The sequence below is a fragment of the Urocitellus parryii genome, chromosome 4, assembly GCF_045843805.1.
Source record: "Urocitellus parryii isolate mUroPar1 chromosome 4, mUroPar1.hap1, whole genome shotgun sequence".
Taxonomy (NCBI): domain Eukaryota; kingdom Metazoa; phylum Chordata; class Mammalia; order Rodentia; family Sciuridae; genus Urocitellus; species Urocitellus parryii.
Window position 1 is genome coordinate 98367303 of NC_135534.1, and position 19307 is coordinate 98386609.

Sequence of the window (19307 nt, forward strand, 5' to 3'; positions counted from 1 at the left end):
TTTTACCTCTTCTGATGACACTGAATATCTGAAATGCTTCTGCAGTGAATTGACATTTCTCATTGAACTTCCTCTAGAAAAATCACAATGTCTTTGAGCTTCAGATTCTGGACCAACCCACTGGGAGATAGTTACAACCTCTTCAGTGTTGTGTTTGGTTTGTAACAAAAAATAAATAAATAAATAAATAAATAAATAAAGGTCATATTCATGGTAACATTTTTTTAACCATGAAAAATAATGGACTATCCTTTGCTAAGCTTCATCTTTTATATATTGCTGCTTATACCCAGAAATCATCATCTCTCATGGATTCTATGCACAGAGAAGAAAAGAATGAGAGACAGTCTTAGTTGGTATGAGGGATAGGTATGCAAATCACTGACAAGAACGGAAAGCCTAAGTACAGCTATTATATGTCAATAAAATAAATGAGTAAATGACATTTTTAAAAATGGAAAATAGCATGAAATCAGTACCATTACAGAAATTCAAACAAGGACAACTAGGAAATGGGCTGTTAAATCAATCTTGATGAATATACAAGCAAACTATGAGGAAAATGTGGCATTTGGGATGAATCTTGAAAAATACATAAAATTTAATCAAGACAAAGTGAGACAGAGTGCTTTAGTTTGAGAGAATACTGTGAACAGAGACAGAGAGGGAAAAAGCCTGCAACTTACTTGTAAAACTCTGACTAATTCATTGTAGATGTATCTGAGACCTCAACCTTTAATATTTAAGAATCACACAAGGGAGGGACTGGTTCAAAGAGCAGGTTATCTGGCATGATTGCCAGCATTCTAATTCAGTAAGTCCAGGATGGACTGAATTTTATCAGCTTCAAAAATGACTATGAGGCAGGTGGATCAAGATCCACTTTGAGAAATCCGAGGCACAGGCTACTTGGAGGAAAGCAGTGACAGACAAGGTAGAAAGGCAGGATGGGGCCAGGTCATAGAGAGCCTTGAACGCCACGCTACAGAGGTTGGTCTTCATTTGATTGGTGATGGGGTGTTGTATCTGTGTTTTAAAATGGTTCTAATCTGCTTGAAAAAGTTCAAAATGTTCCATCCTTTTTAAAAAGTAAAATGCTAAAAGGAATTTATAAGCTTGGGGAATTTACTGTAGAAAGTCAGTAGTTCCCTTAATGATTTTGTTAATTGAATGTAGAGGTGTTGGCTGGAAGTGTAAGTAGGAATGAGCTGGGGTGGTTGCTGGGGCACGCCTGCTTGAAAATGGATAAAAACCACTGTGGTCACAGGATCAACATGGCCATGCTTTTCCTAAGAGAAACAGGTGCTAGAAACTGAGAAATTGGGATAATTTTGTTTGGGAGTGTTATTTTTTTTCTTTTGGATTTTTGCTTTGAAATGTAGGAACACAAGGGGTATATTCTATAAAGAAGAGTCTTGAGAAGCAGTTAAACTTTCAGGTTCCAGGACCCCTTTACTCTTCTACAAATTATAGACCCCCAAAACTTTGTTCCTCCATATATTTATTATATTATAAATTAATATTGTTTAATAGTATTTGTTCATTTAATATAGCAATTTAATAGTATTTGTTCATTTAATAAAGCTTGACCTGTTAGCATAAATAACCATTGTTTTTTTTAAGAAAAAACAACTCTATTGTCCAAACTCCCAAAATAAAATTAATTAGAAAAAGTGGGTTTTGTTTTGCATATTTAATGTCCAGCTTCATATATAACAGCTAGATTCTCACATCTGCTTCTCCTTTCAATTTGTTGAGATATCACATGCATCCATGAAAAAATGGAACGATAAAGGGCAAATAATTCATTAATTGTATTATTAAATGGGGCAAATCATTTATTGACTTTATCATGAAAATAGTTTGGACTTTGCAGAACCCCTGGATATCAGTCTGCAGGACCCCGGGATATCTAGGACATACTCTGAATGCTCTAAATTCACTGTCTCAAATGATACAGTCAAGCTTAACGATCGCTAGATGATGCCCATGTAGGCTCTGAAATATAAGTGTTATAAAAATCCAGAGGAACCAGGAAGGCACCTGGTTCTAGCTCTGTTTAGAATCAGGAGAAGCCAAAATGATGTTAAGCAGTAACTCTAGGTAGTTAAAGATGAATGAGGGAAATGTCAGAAAGCACCCAAAATTTGTTTTCTTTAAATTTTGCTCTAAAGGAATTCATGGCACTAACTATGCATCATAATGACTCCTTTTTTAAAAGTGAGAAAGTTTGTTTTAAAAGGTAATTATCCAAATCTTACTTCAAAAGATTTGGTACTCTGCCAGGAGGGACAGGACAAAGATATTTTTGACCAGCTACACAAATGATTCTGCTTTACTGCAGAGTACAGGAACCTCTAGCTCCTATACTTGTTTCATAAATCATAAAAAGGCAATGCAATTGTATTTGTAACATTAATTTTGACTTCTGTTTTCATTGGTTGTTTTTAATTATACATGATAATAGAATTCATTTTGACATAATTATAAAAGAATTTGTATAATTTGTTCTAATTCTGTCCCCAGTACGTCCACTTCTCCTTCCTTCCTCCCTCCCCCTGTTTCCTGCCCTCTATTCTATTGGTCTCTCTGCTATTTACTCATAGTTGTATTTTTTTAATTAGCATCTGTGGATGAACATGATGGTGAGATTCACTGTGGCATATTCATATATGTACACAGGAATATTAGGTCAGATTCATTGCACTGTCTTTCCCTATCCCATCTCTCCTCTCTCCCTTTCATTCCCCACTGATCATTCTTCTATTGACTTCTGTTTCTTTTTTTTATTTGTTCTCATTAGTTATACATGACAGCAGAATGCATTTCAATTCATTGTACACAAATGGAACACAACTTTTCATTTCTCTGTTATACATGATGTAAAGTCATACTGTATGTGCAGTCATACATGTACCTAGCGTAACTATGTTCATCTCATTCCTCCAGACTTCTGTTTCTAAATGAAGACAACCTCCTAGGATTTTATCTACAAGTGAAAACCACCCAGCTTTTAAAAATCATGTACCCATAATCTAAGTCTTAAGGATAGTCCCTACTGAGAAACATCTACTTTTTCATACAAGCATCCTGTTTTAAAAAATATAACCCTAAATTAAAGGGGTAAAAAAATGCCACTGCTTTCATGAAACAAATAATGGATGCCTTGTTTTCATAATAAACATTTAAGAGAGCTTGTTCCTAATGGAAACTATTGTTACTGATTAAAAATCTTCTTGGGGAGGAAAAAAGTACCTTCATATACAATCTCCATTGGGGATGCAAATTGGACAGAAACATACACCAAAGGATTTGCATTTAATCAAATCCAAAGCAAGTCATTTCAGAAGCATCTCCACTGAATACAGAAGGCTTTTCCACTAGGATCAGGCTGAGCTCTCCAGGGGATCAGGATCCCTTACCAAGGAGTGGACACCATTTGCAGAGGCCCTGTACTGCTGCTTCTAAGAAGGAAATTCACCAGAACCATCCAGAATGGAGAGTGGTAAGTCAAAGTCAATTGTTACAATTTTTAAAAAATTTAATAATTCTAATTTTTATTTTTGACATCACAAAATTATAACACAAAGCAAAGGTAAAGAAGAAATATCACTAATTTTGACTAGACATATAAAAATACGGACCAGAAACCAACTATTTAGAACTCTTGGTAACATGTTAACAATTCTACACACATTTAATTATTAATTGTTAGATGTAATTTTGCTGTATTGAATTTAGATATGTACTCCGAAAGATCAATTTAATTAACATTATTTTTATAAAATTATTATCTGAATATTAATGCATTATTCTCTACAATTATGAAATTTTATGTTAAATGAAACAACTTCTGTTAAGTCCTCAATTACAAAGTCCAGAAATACCTTTATTCAGGCATCTTGCTTTCAGCTCTTAAGGCTAGGATGAAAGGCAATACACTAACACATGATAAGTAAGAGACTCTCATTTCCTGGATTCAAACTACTTACAGATCTTCAACCTGAGTATTAGTGTCAATATAGAGAATAAAACCCCACCTTTTCAGGAATAAATTTGAGATATAAACTTCAGCATTTAAAATGTTAATAAATAATGACAGATAAAATATTTCAAAAATGCTTTGTAAGCTATCTTGAAAAAATATTTTTAAAAATCGAAGATCTTCTTATTGAAAAGATAAGGAGATAAAGTTAGAAAATCACCTATCTTCTGCAACATGGAATTGGTTACTGGCAGTAGTGCTGTTTTGGGATCCAACTATGAGCCTTACAAGGTGGGAATGAAGGGGAGGTCCGGAGAGACTGTGGATAGCAATAGTGTGGGTAAACCAAACTTCACCTAAATCCTAATATATTGACTCTTTTGGCCTTCCATCCTTAAAATTTTCAGTCTTTCTGATTTCATAAGCAGTATGAAAATAATAATTTGAACATTTAATTAGTGGACAAATTTAATAATTTGAACATTTAATTAGTGGACAAATTTGGAGACTCTATGTTGCCTCTCCTTGTATCTCCTTGGAGGTTTCCCACAGTAAAACTAATATATTCTCTTCCTAGATCAGAAGCAGAATACAAACAATAGCTTCTAGCATGCCCGGCACTAGTACTATTTACTCCAGGGCAGACATCTGCCTTCCCCTCACTGAGAGGGCTCGATCCTCAGCAAGGCAAGCCTGTTGGGGTGGGAAGAGAGGTCCCCAAAGGACAAGAGGGGCAGCTGAGCCACACAGTGACCCAACATACCATATTGCCACTGTATTTCCTGGAACCTCATTGTTGGCCCTTTCCTGACAGGCAGAGAATGGAACAAAGATGCAAAATGTCCAACAATAACCCATCATTCTGGATTTTTACTCTGTTCTGTCTTGATTGACAATGTGCCTCCATCCCAAAGTCACGAGGGATGATAGTTCAGAGACATCATCTACTATCTTCATTGTCCAGTTGCAGAACCCAAAATAGAAATGCTTCTTTTCTAAAGTAACTTTCTTTTTTCTTTGTGTTTGTTTCATGTGCCCTCTTTTTTCCCTTACCTTCTGTCACAAGCTTAGACTCTCTAATTAATTTCAAAGTAAAAAAATGCCCTCCACAAAACAGTCATCAGAAATATAGAATTAGAATGAATTTCAAATATGGAAAGTGGACTTACCATTTAATCAGTAAGAATAGTTTAGGAATCACCTGCATTTTAATTATTAAATCAATTTCGGAATATACCAGTGTGATTTGATGCAGACAATGTTTAATTTTCAAAATAATATTAAAGTGATAGCTGCATTAAATCTATTATGGACTAAACTCTCCATCAAAAAAAAAGGGGAAGAATAAGGATGTCATAAGGCTAAAACAATTTGCTAGGCTGGGGGCATAGCTCAGTGGTAGAGCACTTGTCTAGCAGGCTCAAGATCCCCAGCATTGCAAAAAATAGAATATTTTTTCTAATAAAAATAAAAAAAACATTCTGCTGTATGAACATAATTACAATCATACAGTGCCAAATTTTTATTCCAAATTCTAAAGGAAAAATTGATTGCTATTGATAAATTTGCTTGTGCTTTCTCTCCGGAAAGGCTTGTCTTTGTTTTCTCAACAACTAATCTGAATGCAAGTTTGTATCTAGAGTATTTGAATAAAAACTCTTCAGCTCTCCTGGTTTATGCAGGTGTGGATTCTTTAAATAGACACATGCACATAAAAAAATGTTTGAGACTAGGAATACTGGCAATATTTTTTGAACTCTATATATCATGTCTGTCTTTAAAAAAAAATAGAAAAGGAGATTCAGAAATTTCCCCAAACTCAAAAATCATGAAAAATACTCCAGATGGGATTTTAAATAATTTGTTCAGCCTCCATGAACAATTGTCAAAGTCAATTTCCCTTCTGAGCTGTTGTAAAGTGTAGGTGTTGGCCTTCCTGGACCACAGCATGGGAGCATAATTTTAGCCATGTTCCCATGAAACCCCCAAAGAAAGGACATCTCCACCTTTGTCTTACGAAAGTATTCTTTCCCAAGTTCTAAGCCCATGGCCTTTCTTGCCTTTACTTTCCTCAATTTCTCTAAGGCATTTTGTATATACTACAAGCACTTATTGAGAACCTGGGTGTCAGATGCATAACAGAACTGGTGGTAACCCTCTTGCTCTCTGATCCTTCTTCCTTCATTCCCTTGATGTTTCTGCTCTGGTACACAGTGACTTTTTGGGCCTTGCCCCTGCCCCCGCCTTGCACCCCTCCCACAGTGGCCCTTCTCCATCCCTTCCTTCCCCTGGGCTCAGAACTGCAGCCATTTCCCAGAGCTCTGTACTTGAACTGTACTCTTCTATTGCAAAGTCCTCCTTGGAAAACTTTATTTTCATTGCTTTAATTCTCATAGTTTTTAAGATGTTTCTTGGATGTAGAGTTCTAGCCCAGGTTCTAGTTTTAGCTAAGGGATATTTTAAATTTAATTTGATTATGTCACCACAACCTCAAAGTCAACATAGTCAAAATTGAATTCTTCTTTCCCTATCAGAATCAAAACTCTACTTTGCCTTCTTAGATTTCTCCTCTTAATCATGGTGTTGTTTTATTGTGTGTGTGTTGTTGTTGTTGTTGTTGTTGTTCTCTTAAATCTGCCCTTTCCTTGTCACATCCAGGTTTGAGGCTAGCCTCTGTTTGTAATTTCTTACCCTCTCTACTTCCTAATCTTTAGCCATTCTAGGATCTACACTCAGATCCATCTTTCAAAAAATTTTTCAACTCTTCCAAAAAATATGATACACAATATTCTTATATTGAAAAAAATCTAATTGTTTCCATCACCTATGACATAAAGCATAATCATGCCCCAACTGCATGAAGGACAGCGGTCCCATGATATTATGTCACCTAGTGACATCATAGCCATTTTAAATTGCATAAGTACACTCTCTGGTGTTTGCATAATGATGAAATCACCTAACGACGCATTTCTCAGAACACGTTCCAGTCTCCAAGCGATGTATGACTACATATATTTATATAGTCAGGTTTTTAAGACCTTCAGCACCTCATTATCAACAGCAACAACAAAATGCTTTCAACAGATGTTTACTGGAAAGCTGCGTGGAACTTAGAGTCTTGCAAGGAGCAAACAATAAATCTCTAAATACAAAAATTTTACAGAACTTTATAAAGTGGCAAGTGCTACATGGGAATAAGTAGTGCAGGATAAGGGGGATCAGGCAAATTTTATGAGGAAGGTGCAACCTTAAATATGTTCTCATTGAGAAGCTGACATTTGAGCCAAGACTTGAAGGAGGAAAGAACAGTTAGCTATGTGGATAAAAGGAGGAAGAATATTCTAGCTGGTAGACGTGGCCAGTGCAAAGTCTCAAGGCAAAAGTACTTGGTACATTTCAGAAAACTGGCTACAGTACAATGGGCAAAGAGTAGAATCTTAGGAAACGAGAACAGAGGTATAAGCATAGAGTCACATAGGACCATTTTTTAAGGACTGTGGCTTTTACTCTGAGTGAAATGAAGAACCACTGTAGGATTTTGAAAAGAGCAGTGACCAAACTGGACTTTCTTTGTTGAAAGGATCACTATGGCTGCTCTGTTGAAAGCAGACTGAGCCAGGGGTGAAAGGTAGAACAGGAGGACCATTAGAAGGCTCCTGCAATAATCTCCATTAAATGACAGTAGAGAGAACCTGGATATTAGAGATGGAGGTGCAGATAAGTCAGCAGACTCTGGATCTATTGTGTAGGTGGCCCTATTGTGTATTCCCCAAAAATGGTTGTGAAGTTGTAAAGGACGCCAGCCTTGAAATTGAGAAACTAAAAGGACGGAGTTGCCATCAACCGAGGTGGGGAGGACTTCAGGTAAAACCAAAATGAAAGGGAAGAATGAAAGTTCAGATTTGGACATGTGGAATTTGAGATGTCTACTGGACATGCAAATATAGGTGGATATCCAAGTCTCAAGTCCAGGTCAGAGCTGGGCTATCCATTTGAAGTTCATCTATGTCTACAAGAAGTTCTGATCTGGTTATTTACCATCTTGTAAATTTCATTCCTCTATTAATTACTATGTAGTTATTTGTTAAACTTATTTAGAAGAGGTATATTTCCCCTAAGCTCTTTGGCATACACAGAAAGTATGAATCACTAATTCAGATTGAAGTCATCACTTAAAAAGCCTTTCAGAATAAAGGGAAGCCAAGACTGTCTGGGAACACACAGATGACCCAGCCTGGACCTCTTCTTCAACTCCCACCCCCTCTTCCTCCACAGGCCCAAGTCCACACCTACCATCAATCACTCGGATGTTCCCCTTCTTGCTCAACCAGAACTGCCTGAATTTAGAGTTTCCCCTGCCCAACACACTCTGCCACACACAGGAACCTCACTCATAAAGATATTCGAAGTTCTCAAACTTCAGAGAACATCAGAGGCATCTAGAAGTCAGGCCCCATTCCTAAGGTTTCTAGGGTGCTTTGGGGTAGGACCTGAGAATCTATATTCCTACCAGGTTTCTAGCCAATGTTGACGCTGAAGGTCTAGGAATCCAACTTTGAGAATCACCTGTGCTTATTCTTGATTTGACTCATCTTTCTGGTTCTGACCCTTGCCTTCTTCCAACCTTGAGTGTCTGAGTTACTCTCCTCCTCCAGGCTGCTGCATGTATATTGGGGCTGCCGTAGTCCCTGGCAATACCATTCTTCCTCACTTGCCACCCACCCTTCCTTATTTTAGTGTCAGAGGCTGAGGACCAATTTGTGTCCTTGATTCCACTATATGTCTTCCTCTTTGAAGTCTCCTTCTCTCATTTTTCCCCTTTTCCAAAATCTTAAGTCTTTCCCTCCATTCCATTCAAATATCCTCAGTTCCCACTACTGATAAATACAGAGAATTATAAAGCATAAGCAAACCTCTCTGTGACAATGTAATTCCTTCCAACCATCCCCCAATCTCTTGCTTCCCCTTCTCATTCAAACTTCAAGAAGTAGTCGTCTCTCTGTCTCCTGTTTCCACTTCCTCCCCTGTATTATTGTCTGGGTTCTAGCCACGCACACTTCCAAAATCCACTCTTACTGAGGTCAACACCAGCCACTGGATTGAAAGCACTGGATGCTTTTCCATCTTTATCTTCCTAGACCACTTGTACTGGTATCCAATACTTTTCCTCCTTCCTCCCATCCCCTGAAAATCTCTGCCTAAGTTCCACATGCCTTATTCCCCCTGGCTTTTGCTGGATCTTTTCCAACAGTCTTCACGTGTCCTCTTCATAAGGCTTTCTTCTCCTCCTCTGACAGCCCTTCAAATGGAAGTGCTCCCCAGATTTCCATCTTGAATCATTCAGTACCGAGCTTCCCAACCAACCTGTCAGAAATCAGTGCTCAGGGCCTTCCCTAGATGCTGATCCTCTCAGCCCTTGCGAGTACCCCAGCCTGTTATCCCAGAGTGCCAGACACTTTATTGTTTTCTCTGTATGTCATCAGGTGACTGTCACAGGCTCCCTCGGGGATTCCATCCCCCTCCCTGGTTTCAATTGTCATCAATGTCATGATGAACTCTGAAACCTATGTCCTAGAACCATAGTGGAAGCTTGAGAATCACTGGAGCCTTCCCTCTCCTTTCTTTCCCATACCTACATAATCTTACACCTATCTGATCCTTGCCTGCTTATCTCAGACCCCAGCACCTCTTGCCTGAATTATTCCAGAATCCTCCTGACTCATCTCTATGAGTCTTTATGATTCTCAAATCCACCTTCCACACAGCTGCCAGAAGAGTCTATCCAAAATGCAAATCTAACTACACCACTCCCTTGCTTAAGAGCCTCCAGTGGCTCATTGCCGACAGGATGAAGTCCAAGCTCCTGTATACCAGAAACACCATGGTTAGTTAAACCTTACTTGTTTCCCCAGCCTCACTTCCTCCCTCACACCTCTTTCTGTTCTGCAGCCCAGACCTTTACCCAGGCTGCCTGTACATCTGGAATGTTCTTGCCTTCTAGAGTCACCTAGAAGGTCAGGCCCCATTCCTAGGGTTTCACCTCCCCCCCCCACCTTCTCTGTTAAGCCTCAGATCAGAGGCTGTCCCAGTCCTCTCTCTGCTCCCCCAGGAAGCGGCGCAGTCTGTTTCTCAGAATATCTTAGCCTTATTTCTATTGTAGCATCACAATTATCTATAATATATTTCTCTTCCAATAGATACCATGTTCTTTTGTATTCTGTCAACACATAGAAAATAGTCAATAAATAACTGGTAAATAAATGTAGCCTTAGGCTGTTCAAAACAAAAATAAATAAGATACTCTCAATTCTAGAAGCAACTTTTAGATTCCTTTGGAACAAACCTCTGGTCTTTGTGTTTTATGTTTGAGACTTATTTGAAAGGAGTACTTCAAGCCTCTTTAATTAAAAGACAGACAGGGGCTGGGGATATATCCAGTGAGAGAGTGCTTGCTTTTCATGTATAAGGCCCTGGGTTAAACCCCAGCACCACACACACACACACATACACAAGACAGACAGACCAAAATTAGCCCAAAGGACCCTTCAAATAATTTTGTTTTGTTTAAATCAGGTTGTATGTGGTTTTCTTTGAATTATGTTTTGGAACCTAGATTTTTTTCAACTCCTGCCCTCCTTCCCATTCCTCCACAGCCCCAAGTCCATACCTACCATCAATCATTTGGATATTCTCCTTCTTGCTGAACCAGAACTGCCTGGGTTTACAGGCACAGAAACTTGGTAGTTTCCAAAGCATTTTTCATATGCATATATTATTTTTTACTTACAAACCTCTGAATATAGCAAAAAAGAGATCATATCCATTTTAACAGGGGGAAAAATGAAACTGAAAAAATTGTGATTGTTTTTTTCCCCAAGTCAGTGACTAACATGTAGCTGTGTAAACCCTAACTCAGGCCATCAACTTCCCCCACCCACTGCACCACCCTGCCTCTGGTTATAACTTCAGTTATTTTGTTGTTGTTTGTTTTGTTTGTTTGTTTTCCTTTCTTTCCTCCTCTCATTCTTTTTGTGATACAATTTTATTTGTATGTCAAGTAACTATCTGTAAATTCAGATTAGAGAATATTTTTGGTTATCTGCTTCATACATTTATATACTAATAACTCCTGCCATATATGTTGATGCTAAATTCTGTCCCAGCTGACTTGGCTGGAAAGCCAGCCACACTTCAATTAAAAGGGATTGAAGCCATCCAACCTACTACAGAATACCAATTTAATAAGCAAAATGTATCTTGAAATGTGTCTAGTTCAATCACTAACTTGGTGTTTACATGCTTTCTAAAACAGTTCAAACAGTTCTCCCGCCATTGCTTGATTATCCCCAGTGACAAGGAGCTCACAATCCCTAGAAGCGACGTTGACAAATTTTAGAAACATGAAATAGGTTTTCTCTATTTCTTCATGCAATTTCCTCTTGCTAAAAGTGAAATAGTCAATGTGAATTGCAAATCACTATGATATCTTCAGTAAGTGCATGTAGCAAGTGCTCAAAAATTATTTGTTAAGTGAACAAATAACTCTTCCCTTATCCTTGGCTAGTTTTAAAGCAGTAATACCTCATGTCACCATATTTTTAAAAACAAAGCACACTCTTTTAGTGTAGTAAACAAATGACTTTCCTCTTAGGAATGATCATCCAGTTGACCTACTCCTTCATCAGGTACCAAGATGTGGGACAGCCAAACAGTCTGTGACCTGAGTCATGCAAATCTAACTTCTTCTACATGTAATAAGAATCATTATTTCAATTTTTATCCAAACCCTTATCTGGTGATTAAAACATAAGTTATCAATCTTGCTGGAGTAAATCTTGACAAATCAAAGTAGAAAAAAGAGGACATTTTAAAGAGCTCTTATGCTGAGGACGCAGAGCGTTTCTTGTTTTACTTACCCAGAGCCTGGGTGAGTTTCCATCAAGGACCAGAGTTTGGACTTTACTGAAGCCACTTCATATTCCAGATCTCTACCATTTGAATGGGAAAATGGCATCAAGATTATTAACCCTGAGTACATCCCTGGGAGGTTGACCTTACTACCCCATCTAGATCTGACTGTGACTATCCCCTTTGCTTAAGTCCCAGGAGATTACAGCAAACGAGTATACCAAGGCGTGAGAGTGAAGCACACGGTCAAAGATCTCCTGGCAGAAAAACGATCCAGACAGAGTGACTCCAGACTTAACGTGAGTCCCAGCTTGTCACACACTGAAGCCTTAAGGTCCCGGCCCATGATTGAGGGTAGCCATCTCCCCTCTCCCTTCCTCCACACACCAATCTCCTCCTCATGGGTCTGATATTCTCAAGAGCAAAGCTCTTATTTACCTGGAACACACTATACAATGATGTTATTGTTGTATTTTTTCTTTTTTATTTCTCCTGAGATGAATGACCTTGGCCAGCAGAGCACACCCCTTTGACAGTCTCCTGACTCACCCAGATGTGCCAACATCTCCACTTTAGCATTCCCTCCCCCTGTTGCCCTGTTCATCCTATTGTACACTGGTTTGGGGAAAGAATTTTTATATCTCTATTTATCTGTATTGATTATATGCCCTTAGAAATAGAATGCACATTCCCTCAGAGCTGTATGTTTTGTAAATCACAGTGGAGTACAAGGAATATGAACATAGATGGAATAATGGTCCTTCTAAGGATAAGCTGTATGACCCTGGGAAAGTCACTTGACTTCTCTGGACCCAACGTGAAATGAATTAAACTCTAGGGTTCATTATAATGTAACAATCTCTAAACTATTATTAATATCACAGCACATTTGTTAGCTACCAGCAGTGTTCCAAGAGTTTTGTGATCCTACTGGCTGGTCACTTTAGCTGGTGGCAATGAAAAGATGACGTCTCCTCACTTTTCCATTTCCCCTACTCATGAATTAACAAAGACTCAATTTGTGGAAATAACACTGACCTTCATTCATGTGGCATTCTAAATCCAACAGAGATAATTTAGAAAAATTTATCTCAGTACCATAAAAAAATCGGATTTTAAAATATTAGTAGAAGGTACTTGTATTGCATTTATCACTTCATTCTAAACCTCTGTCATCTATATCTTCATAAATGTCTGAGCTCTGTGTCTAAAATATTTCGGTGGCTTCATCCAAATCTCCAAGACTGATTCAAGAATGGCAATAGTATTTGGCTATCAAGGTTTGTAAATAGCTACCTATTCTTCTAAGTGCCATACAATAACAAGAACATTGGGCATCTGTTGGGCATCTCCAGATAACCAGGAATAAATGAGGCAGCCGTGTACAGGATCTAGTGCAGGGTCTGATGCACACTGGCACTGCATGTCTGCTAAGAGTGGGCACAGTGTTCAACACAGCTCCAAAAGCAAACTCCTGGAACACACTTCAAGTGAATCAATTCCAGCTCCAATTTCCTCATCCAAGAACATCCTGTATTGCTCATTTTCTGCTGTCCTCTTTTAAACCACCTCTCCTAGCTCCACAAATGGAACTTAGCTGATACAGAGAAATCTGAACAATCGGTTCTTGTCTGATCCTTGTTTGGTGTTTCTCCTATGCCTGCTCAAAAGCATCTGGAGTGTATGCTAAAAATATCCTTCCAGCTTAGTTTCCTGGTGGGGAGGGGCAGGAGGGAACTCAGTCTACCCAACTTCAAGTGGAAGTAATGTGAGGGCTTGGCCATGGATACAGGCACAACAGACAAGGGAGTAACTGAATTGTGAAACCTGATACAAATCCCAGGCAAATTGTCAGTTATAAGGGTAGGAATCATGCCTTAGGATAAGAACCACCATTAAGAAGCGGACATTCTGTCTGCCTAGTGTGAGGGAAGAGGTGACCCACACCTTGCTGCTGTATCAATACCTTGATGCAAATGACAAAGCACCACTCCAGAGTTCTATAGAAAGACATGTGATATAAGAGTCACAAAGATACACTGCATAGCCAAATGGTGGATAAAACTTTTCCCCTCTAAAATTTTACCTAATGTGATTTTTGTCCACGATCAGTGATAGTCATGTCACAGATTTTGTGTTTTCTCTTTAGTTTTTAAGTCTTTACTTTTGAAAAGATAAAATGATATAAGCATAATAATAAGTCATGTTATTGTATTTTAAAATAGATTCCTGGGCTTATCCCAGTCTACTAACAGAGTCATTAGGTGGGGGCCAGGGAGTAGTCTTTTTGTCATTTAGCCAATGCCCAAATCATAGGCTTTAACATCACCATTTACAAACTTTACCACAGACCAAAGAGCAAATGTCCAAGCCTCACACCACATCCAAGGCTCCTCTCAGATAAGAACTGGATGAGCTATTGGTACTGACCTAGTGACACTGAGTTATTGAGAGAGTAGGTTCAAGGAACATGGAGTACCAACATAGTCCCTGCCATTAAACCACAAATAACCTGGTGGAAAGGAAACATAAAAATATTTGTATTTAAAAAATACAAAATCATATAACCAAGCACTAGACTGAATGCTAAAGACCAAAGACCAGGCTATAAAGTTATGTGACACAAAATCTGCAATAATACTCATGTAAGGACAGAGAAGGTGCCCCTCCTCGTGCATCATCTCACTTTACAGACACACTAGCCTGTGAAGTTGATGTTTACAGTCCCATTTATGGATGAGTAAGCTGCCATCAAGAGAAGAGCAGTGACTGTTTCCAAGATGCCCAGTTAGCAAGCAGCACATTTTCTGGACTCCTAATTTCATATTTAAAAGCAAAGATCATGTGGACTAGTACAGAAGAATCTGCTACCTTCAAAAATAATAATAAAATGGATGAAAAAATATGATGCAGAAAGAAGTGAGACTAGAAAGTATAAACAAGCTCTGACCACAGTAGCAACTCACTCTCCAGTGCTCAACACATAGGTGTTACAAGCTCACCCTTTCCTGTGTTTTCTATTGTGTTACCCAATATCTCAGTGCTAGTATCTTACCATCACTAATCTTTTAAATTTGGGTCACTAAATACAGAACAACCAAATGTGGGGTGATTTGCACTTATGGCATCTCACAGAGGTGACTGTGTTGTCTACCTGCTCGTGTCTTGTCCTCTGCCCACTATTCTAGAATATCTGAAAATCTCAAGGAGGATACCACATTCAGTTATCATCTACTCTTCAGACCCATGTTGATCCTGAGATGCAATTTTTTAAAATTCAATGATTAGCTTTTATGAAACTCCATTAAAATAGTGTCATTAAAAAAGTTGGCAATAAGAAATCTGATTATGTATTGTTGGTACTAGATGATGAACGGTTCATTATTTTGCTGTGAAGTGTGCAGGAATCACAGAGCACCATGTTGTGGGTAGACACTGATGGGTTTCTGATCACATGGGTAACACTGAGACTACCTCCTCTTTTTCATACCATTGCACTAGGAGACAATGAGTCTAATATCTCAGTTCACATAGGGAAGCCATCCATGAGGCCAGCTCAAAACTTTTGGCTGACAGAAGGACTAGTGACCCAAGGCCCTATGAAGCAGCTTTACTGTATTGTGTCAGGCAAAAAAGAAAGAAAAGAAAAAACTGGGGAAAAAATTAAAAGCCCATGTCAAATCTCTGGGACCTGTGAATATTGCCTCATAGGGGAAAATTTGTGATTAAGTTAAGACCTGTGCAGAGGCCTTTCCCCCGTAAGGGGGAGTTTTGAGAGAGAGAAACACATGCAGAGAAGACATGAAAGAAGGTAAAGTGACTACTTCAGCAGAGATTGTGATGAGGCTACAAGTCAAGGAATCCCAGCAGCCACCAAAAGCCTAGAGAGGCAAGGAACAGATTCCCCTGGACACCCAGATTTTAGACTATGGTCCCCAGATTTTAGACTATGGTCCCCAGAACTAGAAGGTAGATTCTGATGGATACAGCAGTCCTGGAAAACCAGTGCACACATATTATGAAAACTATCCTGTCTCTGGGGACAAGTAGGCTCCAGGAGGGAATTATCCAATGCCCAAATCATTGCTCTTCTCTGTGACAACACTCTGACAAGTTTACACAAACCATGCTGATCCATCTTTACCAGTCTCCCTCAATGACATCTGTTTTTGATACCATTTTCACATCTTTGCAGTGGGCATAAAAGAAAAACACCATTTTAAAAACAAAAAGCTTGAATCAAGAAGTTTTCACCAAAGACTGGAAATTAAAAACATTTCTATACATTTTAGCCATAATTCTGTGGCTTCACAACTACTATTGTGTGTGCATCTATTTAAAAATCATGGCTTTTCTTTTTTCTTTCTCAAATTGTTCTGTTATTATTTACTACATTAATAGATCGTCTGCCAGAATAAATAAATATGAGTCATTCACTAACATCCAGTACCAAAAAGTATATAATTAGATTTCTGATTGCCACATTTTCTTTCAATTACACTATTTCAATGGAGTTCCATAAAAGCTATTCATTGAATTTTTTTAAAATAACATCACAAAATTCAATAAACTCTGTTATCTATAAAAACAGAAGCAGTAAGTCTAATAGCTGCAATTTTTCAGTTTTGTTTCAAAATTCAGTGAACAATTTGCAGGCTATTTAGCTTTCTAATCAAGTTTTTCTGAAGCTATCATAAAGATTCATTTAAAATCATTGAATATACAACAGCTGGCAGGAGGGAAAATTTGTAAAAACTTGCTGAGTAGGAAATGGAAATTGGTTTAAAATTAAAATTGCATGGGAGAATGGAGAAACACTGTGTAGTATGCAGAAGATTAAGAAGAGAGCTGGAAGCGGGTTCTGATGATCAATCTGTTCTGTTGATTTGTGATTTATGGACACAGTTAATAGGTCTCCTGCTCTGCTCATTCATCAAAATTCCACAGTCAGTAAAAACAGTGAAATCAGTATGAATGTTGTTTAAGTTACACGAAGAAAAATAAGATTTCTGATTCTGTTCTTGGAGGAAAAGGTTGAGGAGGAATATCCCAAGTAGGAAATACAACAGAGCAAATTTTAACTGCTTCTATTTGGCAGGATTCATTCATACCCACCTGAAGTGTTTGTCCTTCATTTATAATTACTTACAATTATTTTCTCTTTCTACATTTTCTCAAGTCCTGATGTTTAAATTAACAGTTTATGTCAAGAACACCTTGGATAACGCCATATTGTCAGCTGGAGTTCTTAGTTAATAATTTGTCCTAATTGTTTTTGGAGTGACAACCCTGTAAGTAATGGAAAGAATTATGACAATAGCACATACCTGGAGTAAAAAATTGAAGGAACATAAGGTAAATGGGTGTTATATAGTGTGTTTATGATACAGAGTCATTGAGAGTGTTTGATCTTGGTGAGATGTAGGCAAGCTCGAACTGTAGACCAGATGTACACTGGCTAGCTTGGGTCCCAATAACTGTCTTTGCATCAGAACTTCTAGATGGAGGTGTGTTTAGTTGCATATCCAGCTGCTGTTTTGCTATACCAGTCATGGGCACAGGTAAGTTATCACTGACTACAAACATGTGATGTCCAGATCTGTAATTTGCATTTGGATTTCTTGTGAAGTAGTAGGGAAAAAAATACACAATGGGAAACTGTATATTATGACACCTCAAAGTTTCTTTGACTTCCCTGCAACTTTGGAAAACATATAAGACATTTCTCCTACCCCAAAGAGAAAGTTCCCCTTCCTCAGACTCTTGGAATGCCATGTTGTAGCAATAAGTGATCTTGGAAAGTTCCCTTCTCCTCTCTGAGCCTCAGTATCCTTGTCAATAGAACAGAGTTGGGCCATGTCTCTAAAATTTCTCTCATCTCAGTGTTCATTTTCTAAATAAATTTGATTATGTTTATTTGAGGTTTAGGTGATGTTATAGAACACATATAGAAAGTAAAATGATTACTACAGTGAAACAAATTAACATATATATCATTTCACATAATTACTTTATTGTGACAACAGCAGCTAAAATCTACTTAAAATCTCCAAAATCTCTAACATAATACAATATTATCAACTATAGTTTCCATGTTTATGTGAGATCTCTAATGCTGATACTTTGTATCCTTTAAATGACAACTCAGAGTCCATTTTTAAGACTTCAGCTTTAAAACATTTATCCTGTTCTTTTATGTTCTTTATTCTTGTTATTCACATTTCATTCACATTTGTATTGCTGTTTAGGATTTAAAATAAACCTGAATGTGCAAGAACTAGCAATTACCTTATACCCAGTTTGAAATGTCCTTAAGCTGATGTTTCAGATAGCTCTGTCACCTGAGTTTACTGAAGTTCATCCTGTAAGACCCAGGGGGCATAGCATGGTGAAGAGTTTTGGCTCTGGATCCAGATGACCTAAATTCAATTCCCAGTTCTGCCATTTTCCAACTATGTGCTGATGGTAAAGTTACCCAACCTTGCTGTTAAAGGAAGACAATAATTCTACCTTGCCAGCTTATCATAAAGGTTGTATTTAATATTTGCCAAGGGCATGCCACATAATAGGTGCTTTATTAATGTGATTGCTGTTAAAAACTATTACATTCAAGTAGTGATGCTGGTTAGTATTCAAAGCAATAAGAAATCCACTGCCTTGAAGAAATAAACAGTTCAGTTGAAGATGAAGAAATTATATATGAAATATGTGATTAAAATACCAAGGTGGCTTTGCTCTGATTTTGCCAAAATCATGACAGTGAGCATCAGTGAACACTATAGTTCAGAAGGGGTAAGTCACAGTGTAGGTGGAGGAAGTATCCATAAAGGAGGGTGTTCCTTGAGCTAAGATATGAAGGAAAAAGGTGACAAGTGAGCAGTAAGCAGGGGGTGGAGAGTCCCAGCAGAACACAGAGAGCCAGCAGAGGCTAGGGTACAGGGGGCGCTCTACCTGCCATTGTGCAGTGGGGGAACCTACTTTGTCTGCAGAGTGGAGAAATAGAAGAGACTGTTGAGAGGCCTGTCTAGTGCACAATCCTTCAAAATTCAGCTTCGGGCTGACCTGGGAAGGTCTCAGACAGTTCCTTCTGCTCCCAGAGCCTCCAGCATATTTTTTCTGCTAAATTGTTTATTATATTACACTGTAATTGCTTGTTTTCTTAAACCCCTTCCAGTGACTAATATCCTGCTATCTCTGATTGTCCTTCTGGAGCCTCTGGCCCAGGATGAATGGCAGTGCGGGAGGGTGGTTAGGACTTGCACGTCAGAACAAGACAGACCTTGGTAATGACTCTAGCATATGAAAGAGATCCAATTTCTCTGGAAGTCCGTTTCTTCTGATGTAAACGGGGACAGTGATATCCAACACAGAAAGCTCCATGAGAGAAAAATTAGGTAATGTTGGCAAAGCA

General features: G+C 38.2%; 1 protein-coding gene across 1 annotated transcript in view; it reads left to right on the forward strand.

Annotated features, from left to right (window-relative positions):
* Nucleotides 1–3495: 3495 nt before the first annotated feature.
* Nucleotides 3496–19307, forward strand: part of Pou2af2 (POU class 2 homeobox associating factor 2) — a 37636-nt gene continuing 21824 nt past the window's right edge. The window contains exons 1-2 of the mRNA XM_077797837.1: nucleotides 3496–3505; nucleotides 12089–12195. Of these exons, the coding sequence (XP_077653963.1) occupies nucleotides 3496–3505; nucleotides 12089–12195 (117 nt within the window). The remainder of the gene's footprint in view (nucleotides 3506–12088; nucleotides 12196–19307) is intronic.